A 16,427-nucleotide genomic window follows, 5' to 3' on the forward strand; every position below is an offset into this window, starting at 1 on the left:
TAAGATTGTGATTTTGAAAGTCTATACTCATTTGGATACGTAAGCAGTATATTCAGAACGGAGTAAGAACTCAGTCTCATTACTTTCTTTTTTTTTTTTTTTTAGACGGAGTCTTGCTCTGTCGCCCAGGCTGGAGTGCAGCGCTGCGATCTTGGCTCACTGCAACCTCCGCCTCCCGGGTTCAAGCGATTCTCCTGCCTTAGCCTCCTGAGTAGCTGGGACTACAGGCACATGCCGCCACGCCTGGCTAAGTTTTCTTTGTATTTTTAGTAGAGATGGAGTTTCACCATGTTAGCCAGGACGGTCTCGAACTCCTGACCTGAGGTAATCCACCCGCCTCAGACTCCCAAAGTGCTGGGATTACAGGTGTAAGCCACCATGCCTGGCCTCTCATTACTTTTTATTTACTTCACATATCCAGTAAAATGTAATTTATTGTCATGCTGGGCACGGTGGCCCACGCCTGTAATCCCAGCACTTTGGGAGGCCAAGGCAAAACCCTGTCTCTACTAAAAATAAAAAAATTAGCTGGGCATTGTGGTGGGTGCCTGTAATCTCAGCTACCTGGGAGGCTGAGGCAGTAGAATCACTTGAGCCCAGTAGGCAGAGGTTGCAGTGAGCACGAGATCACACCACTGCACTCCAGCCTGGGTGACAGAGCAAGACTCTGTCTCAAAAAAAAAAAAAAAAAAGAAATATGTTCAGGTAAGCTCAGTATGATATTTTGCCTATTATTATGTATACCATTTCAAGTTTGTTCTTTCTCAAGTACATATAAGAACTGCAGGAGTGTGGATCATGTTTTCATCTTTTTATACCTCCCATACCTAGTTAAATGCCGCATGAATATAGTTAATGATGCATGGCTTATGGTAGAAATAAGACGATTAAAATATGATTTCACAAATCACATGGTTTATTGCCATACAAAGAAAATATTTTCTTAGGTTCACAATACTTAAAAGAGAGAAAATAAGAGCCAGGCGCAGTGGCTCACGCCTGTAATCCTAGCACTTTGGGAAGCCGAGACAGGTGGATCACGAGGTCAGGAGATCAAGAGCAGCCTGGCCAATACTATGGAACCCCCTCTGTACTAAAAATATAAAAACAGCCAGGTGTGGTGGCGGGCACCTGTAGTCCCAGCTACTCGGGATGCTGAGGCAGGAGAATCACTTGACCCCTGGAGGCAGAGGTTGCAGTGATCCGAGATCACGCCACCGCACTCCAGCCTGGCGACAGAGTGAGACTCCGTCTCAAAAAAAAAAAAAAGAGAATAACATGAACAATCCTCACAGGGAAAACAGTAGCTGAGGGGCATTAATCACATAGCGAGTGAGTTCCAAAATTATTAAAGTCCACTTGCTCTATTAGGATGGAAGTAGTCCTCTGGGGAAAGTAAAGTCTAATTAAAGTTTGAGGTGTACTCTTACATGAGCAGTTCTTGGGAGAAGCTGGTTTGACCACCACAGTATAGACTACACCTAAGGTCCCTCGATGCTAGAGGGCAGTGCCAGTGTGGGTGGGCGAGGCTTCAGAGATTACCTCCAAGGCTAACGGTGTCACCCATCTCTTGGCTGTAGAAGCAGTTGACAGAGTATATCCCATCACAGCATGTGCTATCAAAGTGTCTGTGGAACTCTTAAGTTTATATGTATTTTTGAAGTCCAGTAGTTGAGGTCAGTAATTCACACATGGGTATTATGATGAGGTTTGAGGTAACATTCCTGGGGGGAAGAGGGAGTTGACTCCAAGTTCTCACATAGGGGATCTGATAAGACATCATGCTCTCGAAGGGAGGGGGAATACACCCCAAAACATCAAACTGTGTAAGTGTTTGGATCGCTTCCAAGTTATGTAACATGATAACCATAATGTCTCATTTGAAAGACATTGAGATAATTTCAAAAAAGATAGAATTTTAAGAAACCTCAAATAATCAAATTCTGAATCCTTTTATTGATCTGAAAGTTTTCTTTCACAATTCAGTTGTAGACATTCATGTTGAACATTTATCCTGCATATTAGATATAAAGGGTCTTCTGTGGAATACATTCACAGCTATTTGCAATAAGAGCTGCATGCCCAGGGCAGTGGCTCACACCTGTAATCCCAGCACTTTGGGAGGCCAAGGCGGGCAGATCACATGACGTCAGGAGTTCAAGACCAGCCTGGTCAACATGGTGAAACCCCATCTCTACTAAAAATACAAAAATTAGCTGGGCGTGGTGGTGGGCACCTGTAATCCCAGCTACTTGGGAGGCTGAGGCAGAAGAATCACTTGAACCTGGGAGGTGAAGTTTTCGGTGAGCTGAGATCACGCCACTGTACTCCAGCCTGGGTGACAGAGCTAGACTCTATCACACACACACAAAAAAAAAGTTGCATAACTGGAAAAAATAAGCACTGTAACAAGCTTTAAAAATGTGTCATTTGGTAGCAGAAATTGATTTTTTTTTTTTTTTTTTTTTTGAGGCAGAATCTCACTTTGTTACCCAGGCTGGAGTGCAGTGGCACAGTCTCGGCTCACTGCAGCCTCTGCCTTCTGCATTCAAGTGATTCTCCTGCCTCAAACTCCCGAGTAGCTGGGATTACAGGCATCTGCCACCACACCCAACTAATTTTGGTATTTTTAGTAGAGATGGGGTTTCACCATGTTGGTCAGGCTGGTTTTGAACTCCCAACTTTCAAGCAATCCACCCATCTTGGCCTCCCAAAGTGCTGGGATTACAGGCATGAGCCACCGTGCCCAGCCCAGACACTGAATTTTTATTAAATCTTACTATTGTAATAGGAAGACACAAAATATATTTGTTTGTCATTTGATCGCATAACCATGTTTATGAAGCTAAGTGTCATAATGACAAGTTTACTTTGATTTTTCTTTCATCAGAAATACTTAAAAAGGAAAGACATTGAATCCATCAGAAAATTTGCAGCTGACCATTTTAATCAGGTAAGGAGTTAATTAGAGCGGTTTTTTTCCTCATAGAGATTCAATATTTTTAACTATTGTTAACTAAACTATCATTATCATTAGTTTTGAGCATCTTGTTATTTCAGATCATTCTTCTGCCTTTATTTATTTTTTATTTTATTTATATATTTATTTTGGAGATGTGGTCTTATTCTGTTGCCCAGGCTGGAGTGCAGTGGTGCCATAATAGCTCACTGCTGCCTTGATTTCTTAGGCTCAAGCAATGCTCCTGCCTCTCTCTCAAGCAGCTAGGACTACAGGCTCAGGCCACCATGCTGCCCTGTTGCACCCCTAGTACCAGCTACTTAGGAGGCTGAGGTGGGAGAATCACCTGAGCCTGGTGTTTGAGGCTACAGTGAGCTAAGATTGTGCCACTGCACTCTAACCTGGGCATCAGAGCAAGATTCCATCTTGGAAAAAAAAAATTGGCCAGGCGCAGTGGCTCATGCCTGTAATCCCAGCACTTTGGGAGGCCGAAGCAGACAGACCAGAAGGTCAGGAGATCGAGACCATCCTGGCTAACACGGTGAAACCCCATCTCTACCAAAAATACAAAACAATTAGCCAGGCATGGTGGCAGGGGCCTATAGTCCCAGCTACTTAGGAGGCTGAGGCAGGAGAATGGCGTGAACCCGGGAGGCAGAGTTTACAGTGAGCTGAGATTGGGCCACTGCACTCCAGCCTGGGCAACAGAGCAAGACTCTGTCTCAAAAAAAAAAAAAAAAAAAAGCAAAAAATTAGCCAGGTGTGGTGGTGCACACTTGTAATCCCAGCTACTTTGAGAAGCTGATGCAGGAGAATCGCTTGAACACAGGAGGTGGAGGTTGCAGTGAGCTGAGGTCACACCACTGTACTCCAGCCTGGGCCACAGTCTCTAAATAAATAAATTAAATATTAGCTGGGCATAGTAGCACATGTCTGTCTGTAGTCCCAGCTACTTGGGAGACTGAGGCAGGAGACTCACAAGCCCAGGAGTTCAAGGTTGCAGTGAGCTATGATCATGCCACTGCATTCTAGCCTGGGTGACAGAGTAAGACCCTGTCTCTTAAAAAAAAAAAAAGAAAGAAAGGATCCGGCCATGCATGGGAGCACATACCTGTAATCCCAGCACTTTGGGAGCCCAAAGTGGGAGTATCACTGGAGCCCAGAAGTCTGAGACCAGCCTGGGCAACATAGTGAGACCTCGTCTCTACAAAAAACAGAAAAAAAATTAGCTGGGCGTGGTGGCACACACCTATCATCCCAACTACTTGAGAGGCTGAGGTGGGAGGATTTGAGCCCATCACTTGAGCCCAGGAGACGGAGGCTGCAGTAAGCTGTGTTCATTCCACTGCACTCCAGCCTGGGTGACACAGAGAGACCCTGTCTCAAAAAAAAAGGAAAGAATCTTAGGTATGATAACAGGAATAAAATGAAACCATATGGGAGTAATTAAATAAAGTATGATATAATCAAAGGAATTAATATTAAAGTTCCTTTTTAAAATCTTGTTTTCTAAGACTTAATAGAGGAAAAATGCTCTTATAATGATATGTAAGAAAAGGAGGCTATAGAATTATATTTATACTGATTATAACCATGTAAAAACATTGTATTTGTATATTGAAAATGGACTACCTACCTCTACCACCATTTCCCAAGCCTCATACTTCAAGCACAAAGAACAATAAGTAGATTTTTATATAAGAAAAAAAGATTGGGATAGTGGTTTCCAAAATGGGTTGAGACAAAATCAGAAAAGTCAGGGCAATATAACAAGCTTTATAAAGCTTCATAAAGTTAAACAAATTTAAAGAACTATCCTTTATCTCTCTGTTGGTGATGGGGGGAGTGGGGGGATGAAATATGCCGTTTCTTTATAAAATTAAAAATTGGCAACCCTTTATCTTCCAATTTTTATTTTATTAGTGTATAAAATCTGCATCTAAGAACCATAGGACCAGGAAATAAGCCTGAAGGTTAACTTTGGCAGCCTTCAGTTGATGGGACTATTATTACATTTTCTTCTTTCATTGTTCTCTTTCTTCTTTTTCCTTCCTAATTCCCTGAACTTTTATGTAAGAAATGGGTACTACTACCACTATTTTTATTAATGTTTTAACTTGATTTGGCTTCTGATTGCTTTTAGAAGATCTTACGTGTTTTTAGCAACATATGGCATAGACATGGTTCAAAAAATAAAGAAGCATTAATGATGAAATGCAATAATCATTTGCTCTAGCCTGCCACATCCATCCTAGTATTCTGCCAGAGTATCTCTGTTTTTGGAAATATCTCTACATACTTTCTTCTTTTTACTTAATTCATTTAAACCTTGTTAACTTCCTGTGATGAGAGATAAGGCTCACATAAACAGACTTCACCTAGTTACTCTGTACCTTCTGCTCAGCTGTCTTTCTGAACCTTTTCTTCATTCTTTTGAGTTGAAGTAACTCATCCTGGATCCCAGGTTTTCCTCTTTCTTTTTTGTGTTGGAGTATGTAGTCAAGTAACTTCCTAAGAAAGCATGTGAGAGATCAGCTTACTGAGTTCTTACAAAATGTCTTTATGTTTAAAACCTCACACTTGATTAATAATAATTTGGCTTAGTACAAAATTTTGAATTGACAGCCATATCATCTTAGAAGAGTGCTGTCCAATAAAACTTTCTGTAATGATGGAAACATTTTATGTCTGCATTGTTCAGTATAGTCGTTGCTAGCCAATGTAGCTAGTGAGCACTTGAAATAGGATAGTACAACTAAAGGGCTGAACTTTTTACTTTATTTCATTTTAATTAATTTAAATGTACATAGCCACAGTGCATCACTAGACAGCACAGCTTTAGAACATTTAAGGCATTGCTTTACTCTCTTCTCCCGTGTATTGCTACTGATGAGAAGTCTGATGCTCTGATGCTTGTGTGAATTTACTCCATTATAGCAGACCTGATTTTTTCTCTTTGGAAGATTTTGCCTTCTGATTCTTTATGTTCTGAAATTTCAGAGTTCATTTGCCTTTTGATCATTTTTCATTCAATGTGTTATACACTTGAAGAGCCCTTTCAGTATGAAGGTTTATGTCTTTTTATGTGTAGAAAATTCTTTTATTATGTGTAGAAAATTCTTTTATTATCTAACTATTTTGACCTCATCATTTTTTCTAGCCTCTTTTTGGAATTTCTACTAGTTGTATGTTGAACCAATTTAACCTCTTTTCTTTGGCATGTCATGTTTCACCATTTTCTTTGTCTTGTTCTATTTTCCTGGAGATTTCTTCAACTCTTCTGTTGAATTTTTTTTTTCCCCCCAGGAGCTTTTTTCACTGCATCTTATTCTGGTTTTATTCATAAAATATCTTTTTGAGTACCTTTGAGGATTCAAGTTCTCTTTTGGTCCCTAACTTATGTTTTCTCTGGGACTAATTTTTTGGGTTTATCTTGGTCTTTTTTTTTTTTAATGCTGCAGAGTTTCTTCAATGTGCAGTGATTGTTGGTTATCTGTACATATTCAAGAATGGGGCATTTTAAAAGCTGGTTGGGGCCATGTGCAGTGACTCACGCCTGTAATCCCAGCACTTTGGGAGGCCAAGGCAGGCAGATCGCTTGAAGTCAGGAGTTTGAGACCAGCCTAGCCAACATAGTGAAACCCCGTCTCTACTAAAAATGCAAAAATTAGCCGCGCATGGTGGCACACATCTGTAATCCCAGCAACTAGGGAGGCTGAGGCAGGAGAATTGCTTGAACCTGGGAGGCAGACTGCAGTGAGCCAAGATCAGGCCACTGCGCTCCAGCATGGGTGACAGAGCGAGACTCCATCTCAAAAAGAATAAAAAGCTGGTTGGAAGCGCGAGATCCTTACAGAGACTTTGTAAATGGTTAGGTTTAGTTTAGCATGAGCAGCAAGGCCGCTGTCTGTTATCCTAGGCACTCAAGGCTTAAGAGTCCTGAGCCTCTCCAGAATTCTGCAGGGTAAAATCAGTTCCTTCTTGTGCTGAGGCCACCTCCATTGTTCTTTATGCGAGACCTTCCTGCACCTTGCTTCTTTAATCATTCCTACTCAGTTCACTTGCAATCTGCCAAAAATTCGCAGAAATCCATCATGTGCTATTACTCTCCATTCTTCATCCCCTCCCCCATTTTTTCATTATGTTGAAATGACTTTTTTTTTTTTTTGAGTCTCACTCTGTCACCCAGGCTGGAGTGCAATGGCCCAATCTCAGCTCACTGCAGCCTCTACCTTCCAGGCTCAAGTGATTCTCATGCCTCAGCCTCCTGAGTAGATAAGATTACAGACGCATACAACTGGCACAGCTAATTTTTGTATTTTTAGTAGAGACAGGGTTTCACCATGTTGGCCAAGCTGGTGTTGAACTCCTGGCTTCAAGTGATCCACCCACCTCAGCCTCCCAAAGTGCTGAGATTGCAGGCATCAGCCACTGTGCACTTTATAAAATTCCCTTAGTATCATTTTGAATGGGTTCAGGGAGATAATCTCTTTTAAATTCTCTTCTATTGGGAACCAGAAATCTTTGTACTATAAGAAGATAAATTAATCCTACTGTTTAAAGAAAAAAAAAACAAACACAAATATGTCTTTTTCTTTTACACAGGAAATCTTACCTGTATTCCTTAACGCCAATAGAAACTGGAATTCTCCAGTTGCTAGCTTCATAATGGAATCGCAAAGATTGGAATTAATAAGACTAATGGACACCCAAGAGGAAGATGTGGTCCTACTAACTGCTGGAGAGCACAATAAAGCAGTAAGAAAAATTACTTCCAACCATCAGTGCTGTTGATGCTGAACAATGCCTTACTCTCCTATGTATATAGTATATGTTTGAACTATAGACTGTTAATTCATAAAATGAAGCTGCTCTGCATAAATCTTTTTTTTTTTTTTTTTTTTTTTTTTTTAAGACACAGAGGTTTGCTCTGTTGTCCAGGCTGGAGTGCAGTGGTGGGATCTTGGCTTACCGCAACCTCCATCTCCCGGGTTCTAGAGATTCTCCTGCTTCAGCCTCCTGAGTAGCTGGGATTACAGGCGCACACTGCCACACCTAATTTTTTGTATTTTGGTAGAGACGGGGTTTCACTGTGTTGCCCAGACTGGTCTCGAACTCCTCAGCTTAGGCAATCCACCCGCCTTAGCCTCCCAAAGTGCTAGGATTACAGGCGTGAGCCACCGCGCCCAGCCTGCATAAATATTATAGTACTTTATAATGCGCTGTATAAAAACTAAGGGTTGGCTGGGCATGGTGGCTCACACCTATGATCCCAGCACTTTGGGAGACTGAGGTGGGCTGATCACCTGAAGTCAGGAGGTCAAGACCAGCCTGGTCAACGTGGTGAAACCTCATCTCTACTAAAAATACAAAAATTAGCCAGGAATGGTGGTGGGCTAATTTTTGTATTTTGTAGTCCCAGCTACTCGGGAGACTGAGGCAGGAGAATGACCTGAACCTGGGAGGCGGAGGAGGTTGCAGTGAGCTGAGATCGTGCCACTGCACTCCAGCCTGGCCGACAGAGCCAGACTCTGTCTCAAAAAAAAAAAAAAACTAAGGATTTTTTTCATTAGCTGCCAGCCTCCATTGGCATTACTTTATTAAATAGATTAGACCTGACTCTAATTAGAAAAGCCACTTAGATTAAGGGGTAGTGAAATTAGTCATATAATCATGAAAAGATATTTTCAGAGTCAAGATTTCACAAATGAAGAAAATTAGGAGTCTCAAACTTTTATACATAATACATTCCTAAATTGTGGAAGGACAGATCAGACCACTGGAGAGCTGGTGGGCTGGCAGACACCCCGGACCAACTTGGTCAAAGTGGGCCCCTTTTTCCTCAAGAACAGCAGCTGTAGGTGGTGAGTGCTATCATGCACTGGCTGAGTCATGAGTCTTCAGGGGATATGGAAGACTGAATTAGCTTTAGGAATCTTTGTAAAATATAGAAAAGTATAGCACAAAGTCAAACGTGAATATTAAAAAAGTACTGTCAAGATCAAGCATGATATAAATTTATTTTTTCACTTTAGTATATAGTTTTTTCCAAATGATAGTGTGTCTAACTAGTACTTCATCAAGTTCTTTCTTCTAATCTATATTTTCATTTATCATTGTTTCTTGCAAAGAAAAAGTTTCAGAGTTCATCTTCAAAGCTAAATGTAATCCCCGTCTCCCCTTCCCCTACAATAGTAAAATGAAGAAAGCTATTTATTTCCAAATTTTATTATGAATGCATTTCTTTTTTTTTTTTTTTTTTTTTTTGAGACGGAGTCTCGCTCTGTCGCCCAGGCTGGAGTGCAGTGGCCGGATCTCAGCTCACTGCAAGCTCCACCTCCCGGGTTTGCGCCGTTCTCCTGCCTCAGCCTCTCGAGTAGCTGGGACTACAGGCGCCCGCCACTTCGCCCGGCTAGTTTTTTTTTTGTATTTTTTTTAGTAGAGACAGGGTTTCACCGCGTTAGCCAAGATGGTCACGATCTCTTGACCTCGTGATCCGCCCGTCTCGGCCTCCCAAAGTGCTGGGATTACAGGCTTGAGCCACCGCGCCCGGCCATGAATGCATTTCTTAAAAAAGAACATGAGATTTTGTTCTAAACTGATTTGATTATTAAACATTCTCTTGGTATGAACTAAACAAGCTGGTGTTTCATTCTCAGGAAGTTATAGGTCTGATTCCTACAAGGCCCTCCTTGAAAGAGAGCTAGAAACCAGACTTTTGAGGAATAACATTAACATTCTGAAAATGTCACAATGAGGGTCCCTTATGTAGACATAAATGTAAGATAGAATGGGCTGCAAGATAACACCCTATCATGTCTCTAGGCATATGTCACTGTTCTAACCAGCTGTCCTTTCTCAGGGAAGTCCTGCACCACATAGGTAGCACTTATTAAGCACTTAGTATTTGCCAAGCCCTGTTCTAAGCACTTTGTATATATTAACTCATTTAATCCTCATGCCAACCCTATGAAAGAAGTTCTGATACTGTTGCTATTTTAAAAATAAGAAAAGTAAAGCACAGAGCTTAAAATTTTGCTTACAGTCACATAGCTAGGAAGTGGAGGAGTCGGATTTCTAACCCATGAATACAGTGGCACAATCTAGGCTCACTGCAACCTCCGCCTCCTCCCAGGTTCAAGCGATTTTCCTGCCTCAGCCTCCCGAGTAGCTGGCATTACAGGTGCACGCCACCACGCCTGGCTAATTTTTGTATTTTTAGTAGAGACGGGGTTTCACCATGTTGATCAGGCTGATCTCGAACTCCTGACCTTGTGATCCGCCCACCTCGGCCTCCCAAAGTGCTGGGACTACAGGTGTCAGCCACTGCACCCAGCCACACTCTTAAATGGACCTCTAATCCGCATTACCTGTAGTGATAGCCAGCCTTCACTGAACATTAACAGTGTGCCAGACACTTACCAACTCCTTCAAGAGAAGTGAGGAATAATCAGAATGACTACCACTCACATACTTTGTCAGGTCCTGCACCTTATGTACATTATCTCACTTAAGCTTCACAGCAGTCATTTGGAGTTGATATTTTTATCCCCATTTTACAATGAAAAAGGGTACAGAGAAGTTCGTAATCAGCCACACTGAGATTCAGACCCAGGTCTACAAAGTGCTGTTCCCTGTGCTCTTAATCACCGAGTTATTCGGTACTCACCCAATTAGTTGCGTCTGATGATTGTTCTCAACCTTGTTGCAATCAGACTCATCCTCAGATCATTGTGTCCTGAGAGGCAAAGGGCATCCTGTTAATTGGCTAATCCTTTCCTAGAGAATGGCCTGGCTTCAGAATCCAGGCTGTGTCTTTTCCTGCCTGCTCTGTAAAGAAGTTAACTCAATGTTTATGTCTTCTGTTTGCAGTGTTCTTTGTTGGGAAAATTACGACTGGAATGTGCTGACCTTCTAGAAACAAGAGGAATGGTGCTCCGTGACCCCACTCTGTTCTCTTTTCTTTGGGTGGTAGATTTCCCACTCTTCCTCCCCAAGGAGGAAAATCCCAGAGAGCTGGAATCGGCCCACCACCCATTTACTGCTCCCCACCCCAGTGACATACACCTCCTGTACACTGAGCCCAAAAAGGTATATCTATACTTCCAAATTAAAAGGAAATGTGTATATAAAGGCAAAGATCTTCAGTCTTCAAGGTCTGATGAAAGATAGGACCTAGTTTTGGAAGCCCCAGAAGAAATTGTGGAGTTGAGTTAGTAGTTAATACATTGTCTTTAAGAATCTACAGGGTCTTTAACCTGTACAACAAAAAACCAGACATTTTCTCTAACATAAAGTCTCTGTGAATCTTCTAGGCCCGTAGCCAACACTATGACTTGGTTTTAAATGGCAATGAAATAGGAGGTGGTTCGATTCGAATTCACAATGCAGAGCTACAGCGTTATATCCTGGCAACTTTACTAAAGGTAACAAACATCATCTGCTGTCCTGGGCTTCTTTTTTTACCAGAATATTTTTCAGTTTTGAGTTGTTGTTGTTGTTTGCTTGTTTGTTTTTGTTTTTGAGACATTCTGTCACCCAGGCAGGTGTCCACTGGTGCATTCATAGCTCACTGCAATCTCAATCTCCTGCGCTTAAGCCATCCTCCCACCTCAGCCTCCCAAGTAGCTGTGACTACAGGCACATGCCACCATGCCTGGCTGATTTTTTTAATTTTTTGAAGAGATAAGTTTTCCCTATGTTGCTCACACTGCTCTCAAACTCCTGCCCTCAAGCAGTCCTCCTAGCTCGGCCTCCCAAAGTGCTGGGATTATAGGCATGAACCACTGCATCTGACTTAAATCGGCCTATTTTATTAAACATTTGTTATGAATGGAGGATTCACAAGATACAAAAAGCATCAGCTCTCTCTACCGTAAATGTAGGACTTGGAAAAGTAAATAATATTAAAAGTAAATAATAATATTAAATGCTTAAATAGTATCTGGCACATAGCACTATTAAACAGCACTATTTAAGTACTAATTAATAGTGCATATTAAATACCCTTATTATAATAGAACACATAAATATCTTTCTTCTGCCCACTCTAAAGATGAGATTTACTGAGGCAACTTACTTAACTTGCCAAAGCAACAGTACAAAAGTAAGCAGAGTCAGGATTTGAATCCAGGCGGGGTGGCTCTTAAGCCCATGTTCCTAACCACTACCCTGCTTTAAAAAAACCATGCAGCTTAAAAAAAAAAAAAATCAAATCAAATGAAAACCATGCAGTCTGAAGTAACTAAAAATGTTGATAATGTTAGAGAAAGAGACGTTGGAAAAGATTTTACATCACTTAGATACTACTTTAGCTATATTTAAGGCAGGGATATATTTTAGTGATAATGGAGTAATCAGGATTTTTAAAAGAAAAAGAGGAGTCTGTACAGGGGAAGACCTAAGAATTTGAAGTTTGTTGGTGATGCTGTAGAAGGCTTGGGTAGGTTTCAGAAAGGGAAAGGTCTGAGAGAGTCTGGTCCTGAAAGATCATTTTGTGGGATTAACTGACAAGTGTGAGGTAGGATAGAACTTCACATGTAAGAGCAGGATTGGGAAACTCAGACCATGAGATGACTCCTTTAGCTTTAAGCCTTCAGTGTCCTTAAAGTTGATGTGCATTGTGAAATCCGTTACTTTTTTTTTTTTTTTTGAGACAGAGTCTTGCTCTGTCACCCAGGCTGGAGTGCAGTGGCACAATCTTGGCTCACTGCAACCTCCGCCTCCTGGGTTCAAGCGATTCTTCTGCTTCAGCCTCCTGAGTAGCTAAGATTACAGGTGCGCACTACCGTGCCCGGCTATTTTGTATTTTTAGTAGAGACGGGGTTTCACTATGTTGGCCAGGCTGGTCTCGAACTCCTGACCTCAAGAGATCCACCCGCCTTGACCTCCCAAAGTGCTGGGATTACAGGTGTGAGCCACCTCACCCAGCCGAAATCTGTTAACTTTTCTCCTGCCAAGTCAAAGCCTCCAATCACCCGTTGGGTTTTGTGTGTTTGTTTGTTTTTAAAAAGATGGAGTCTCACTCTGTCACCCAGGCTAGAGTGCAATGGCATGATCATAACTCAGTGCAGCCTCAAACTCCTGGGATCAAGCGTTCCTCCTGCCCAGCCCAGCTTCCAGTCAGCAGTTTTCAGCCTATCTTTTTCATTCCTCTCATTGTCAAACTTTTCAAGAGTCAGTAAGATTACTTTTTTGAGACGGTCTCACTTTGTCACCCAGACTGGAGTGCAGTGGCATGATCTTGATTCACTGCAACCTCCGCCTCCCAGGTTCAAGTGATTCTCTTGCCTTAGCCTCCCGAGTGGCTGGGACTACAAGCACGCACCATCATGCCCAGCTTTTTTTTTTTTTTTTTTTTTTTTTTTGGTATTTTTAGTAGAGACAGAGTTTTGCATGTTGGCCAGGCTAGTCTTGAACCCCCAATCTCAGGTGATCTGCCTGCATCGGCCTCCCAAAGTGCTGAGATTGCAGGTGTGAGCCACTGCACCTGGCCTAGAATACATTACTTCTGTTGCTTCCCTAAACAGTGGTTCTCAACCCTGCTGTACCTTACAATCAAATCACCTGGAAAGCATTAAAAAAAACCACTGGTGCCTTGGCTACACATCAGACCAACTGAATAAAAAAGTTCTAAGCATGAGGCTTTGGCCTCTGTTTGAAGCTTCCCACTTGATCCTGATTTGTAGCCTGGTTGGAGAACCATTTCCAAACACACTTTCAACATTTCTACACATACTGCCCCACAAAAGTTACTCACAAAATCACCAAATCCAGTGTCCTGTTCTTGGCCCTTAAGCTCTCCTTCCTCCCAGCAGCATTTGACAATGTTGCCCACTTAGTAATGCTCTTTTCCCTTGGTCTCTGTGACAGGAGAGTTTCCTGCTTTTCATCTCCATGTCCTCGTTTGGTCTCACTCTGTTCGCATTGTGAATACAGTAAAAGCTGCATTTACTGAACACCAGGCATTTTTGTACATGTTATAATCATCTATGACTTGTCTTTTTCCCTTGCTAACCTGTAAATCACTTAAGGTAATTTTTTCTTTACACTTTTCCAGTAAGTTTTTATTACTGGTTAAGTCAGGTTTAGGTGATTTAAAACTCAACTTTGTTTCCCCTTTATCATCTAAGCCTACATGGTGGCACTTGGTGGACCTTCAAAATATATTTACACTGAATTATCTTCTGACTTTCAGGAGGATGTGAAAATGCTCTCCCATCTGCTCCAGGCTTTAGATTATGGGGCACCCCCTCATGGAGGAATTGCCTTAGGTAAACAACTTTTCCTCTTATAAGCTAAACTGAATTCCATTGCACTGTCTCAAATTCAGGTTCTCAGTTTGTGTTGGTAGAGGTGGAGGGATGAGTCCAAGAGTTCTATGAGAATGTAAGTTTCTGTTGAAATTTCAGTAATATATTTTTAAAATATATCTTAACAGTTATAAAGATATAATTTAAGTGATAATTTGCATTTGAAAGATCATTAATAGCTTAAAACTGCAGATCTTAAGTCAATATTGTTCAAATCCCATGGCCTCACAGACGCACTCATTCGAGTCTGGAAAGCACTGCTCCGTAATGTTCAGCTTGTATGAAAACAGGAATATGCCAGTGTCCTGATTGCCACGGTTACTCACTTTGCTTGTTTTGTCAAAGCAAGGAAGAGTAAGAAATTCTAGAAAGCTCACCTAGATTGTAGGCCCCAACAATAGGGACTTCCTTCTGTGTTTATGGAGTTCCCTGCCAAGCACCAAATATATTGTTGAATCTGTTTTAGGGCCCTTAGTAAGCCTTTGCTAGGAACGCTAATCGCTGTGACAATCCAAGTAGCATGTGAACATTAGTCCTGAATACTTTTCCAGAATGAGATAGAAAAGAACCTCTCAAACAAACAAAAGGTCTCTAAAAAGGTAGGGAACTATGGTTGACTACAGTTTGTTAAATATTCTTATTTAAAAGTTCTCTACAACTTTTACAGAAAACTAAGTTATTTCCAACATTAGATTACATTTCTCATCTGTTATCTTTGTATTTTACTTACAGGGTTAGACAGACTGATATGCCTTGTCACTGGATCTCCAAGCATCAGAGATGTCATAGCCTTCCCAAAGTCCTTTCGGGGACATGACCTCATGAGTAATGCCCCAGATTCTATCCCTTCTGAGGAACTGAAGCCCTATCATATCCGAGTCTCCTGGCCAACAGACTCCAAAGCAGAAAGAGCTCATTGAGTCATGCATACCATCCAAAAAGTTGAGCTTTTAGGTTTTGTATACCACGCAGGAAGTTGAGCTTTTAGGTTTTGTCCTCTTTGCTTCCCCAAGGCTAAAATCAGATCTAGAGTTCTGCCACAGGTCTGACAATCAAGTCTTTAGATGGAAGGAATCCAGGCAACATTCTTCGCCACAATGAAGAAACAGAAGATACTCAATTTTGACTCGATCTCATGCATCATTCGGATTTTTTTTTGGTTAGGACTTTTTTTTGAAGTTCCTTTTTACTTAGGTGTGAAAGATGGTTCTTTGTTGGAATAATATAGTGGTTTAGTGTTTTCAAATCATGTTTTTCATACCCAGATAGTAGATTATTCACTTACGACAGAGGTAATCAGATCATGTGTGAAATGTGGGAAAATGCTTGCCCCTGTAAACTAGTGAGTTGATAGTTTGCTTCATAATCCTCATCAAGAGAATCATATAAATTAAGCTTTATAATGACATTTCAACCATCAACATAATGTAATGAGTAGCATATTTTATAATAATGCAGAAAACATCACTGAAATGAGAGTCACAAATTTTTTTTCAGCCTGAGCAAGTTACATAAACCTCTCTTAGCCTCTCTTCCTGCTAATGTGTAAAATATATACTTGCCCTGGCTACCTCACAGGGCTTTTATTGCTGGAATCAGAGGAGATAACATATATGGAAGATAAGTGAATAAAAGTACTCTGAAAAACTATAAAGCATTCCAGAAATGTGAGATGATCTTATCCATCCATAAATAGGTAGATATATCTCTATATATTTAGTTTCAGATTAAACAAAACTGACATCAATAGTAAAAGTCATTTTACTTACCAATTTTCTGTTTACATTTTTAGTTTTAAAGATATTATTGGCCGGGAGTGGTGGCTCAAACCTGTAATCCCAGCACTTTGGGAGACCGAGGTGGGTGGATCACTTGAGGTCAGGAGTTCAACACCAGCCTGGCCAACATAGTGAAACCCTGTCTCTACTAAAAACACAAAAATTAGCAGGGCATGGTGGCGCATGCCTGTAATCCCAGCTACTCGGGAGGCTGAGGCGTGAGGTTTGTTTGAACCTGGGAGATGGAGGTTGCAATGAGCCAAGATGGTGCCATTGCACTCCAGCCTGGGTGACAGAGCAAGACTCCATCTCAAAAAAAAAGATAACAAAGATATTATTAATCACTGAACACTATTTTATCTCAATTATAAGTAATTG

The 16,427-nt window shown here is 41.3% G+C and overlaps 1 protein-coding gene and 1 long non-coding RNA gene across 4 annotated transcripts in view; one reads left to right on the plus strand and one right to left on the minus strand.

The window, feature by feature from the left end:
* The window catches only part of DARS2 (aspartyl-tRNA synthetase 2, mitochondrial), a 42,232-nt gene extending 26,307 nt beyond the window's left edge, over positions 1 to 15,925 (plus strand). For all 3 annotated transcript variants that reach the window (XM_005540032.5, XM_045392882.3, XM_074015655.1), the window contains 6 exons: positions 2,891 to 2,953; positions 7,565 to 7,717; positions 10,832 to 11,050; positions 11,275 to 11,385; positions 14,157 to 14,232; positions 15,004 to 15,925. In XM_005540032.5, the coding sequence (XP_005540089.2) occupies positions 2,891 to 2,953; positions 7,565 to 7,717; positions 10,832 to 11,050; positions 11,275 to 11,385; positions 14,157 to 14,232; positions 15,004 to 15,191 (810 nt within the window). In that variant the 3' untranslated portion in view covers positions 15,192 to 15,925. The remainder of the gene's footprint in view (positions 1 to 2,890; positions 2,954 to 7,564; positions 7,718 to 10,831; positions 11,051 to 11,274; positions 11,386 to 14,156; positions 14,233 to 15,003) is intronic.
* LOC141408600 (uncharacterized) lies at positions 894 to 10,789 on the minus strand. The gene is made up of 2 exons (XR_012424314.1): positions 10,629 to 10,789; positions 894 to 2,354 (listed from the first exon to the last, which is right to left on the minus strand). It is a non-coding gene; the product is annotated as an uncharacterized lncRNA (long non-coding RNA).
* Positions 15,926 to 16,427: the final 502 nt, after the last annotated feature.

This window comes from Macaca fascicularis, chromosome 1 (assembly GCF_037993035.2).
Source record: "Macaca fascicularis isolate 582-1 chromosome 1, T2T-MFA8v1.1".
Classification (NCBI taxonomy): Eukaryota; Metazoa; Chordata; class Mammalia; order Primates; family Cercopithecidae; genus Macaca; species Macaca fascicularis.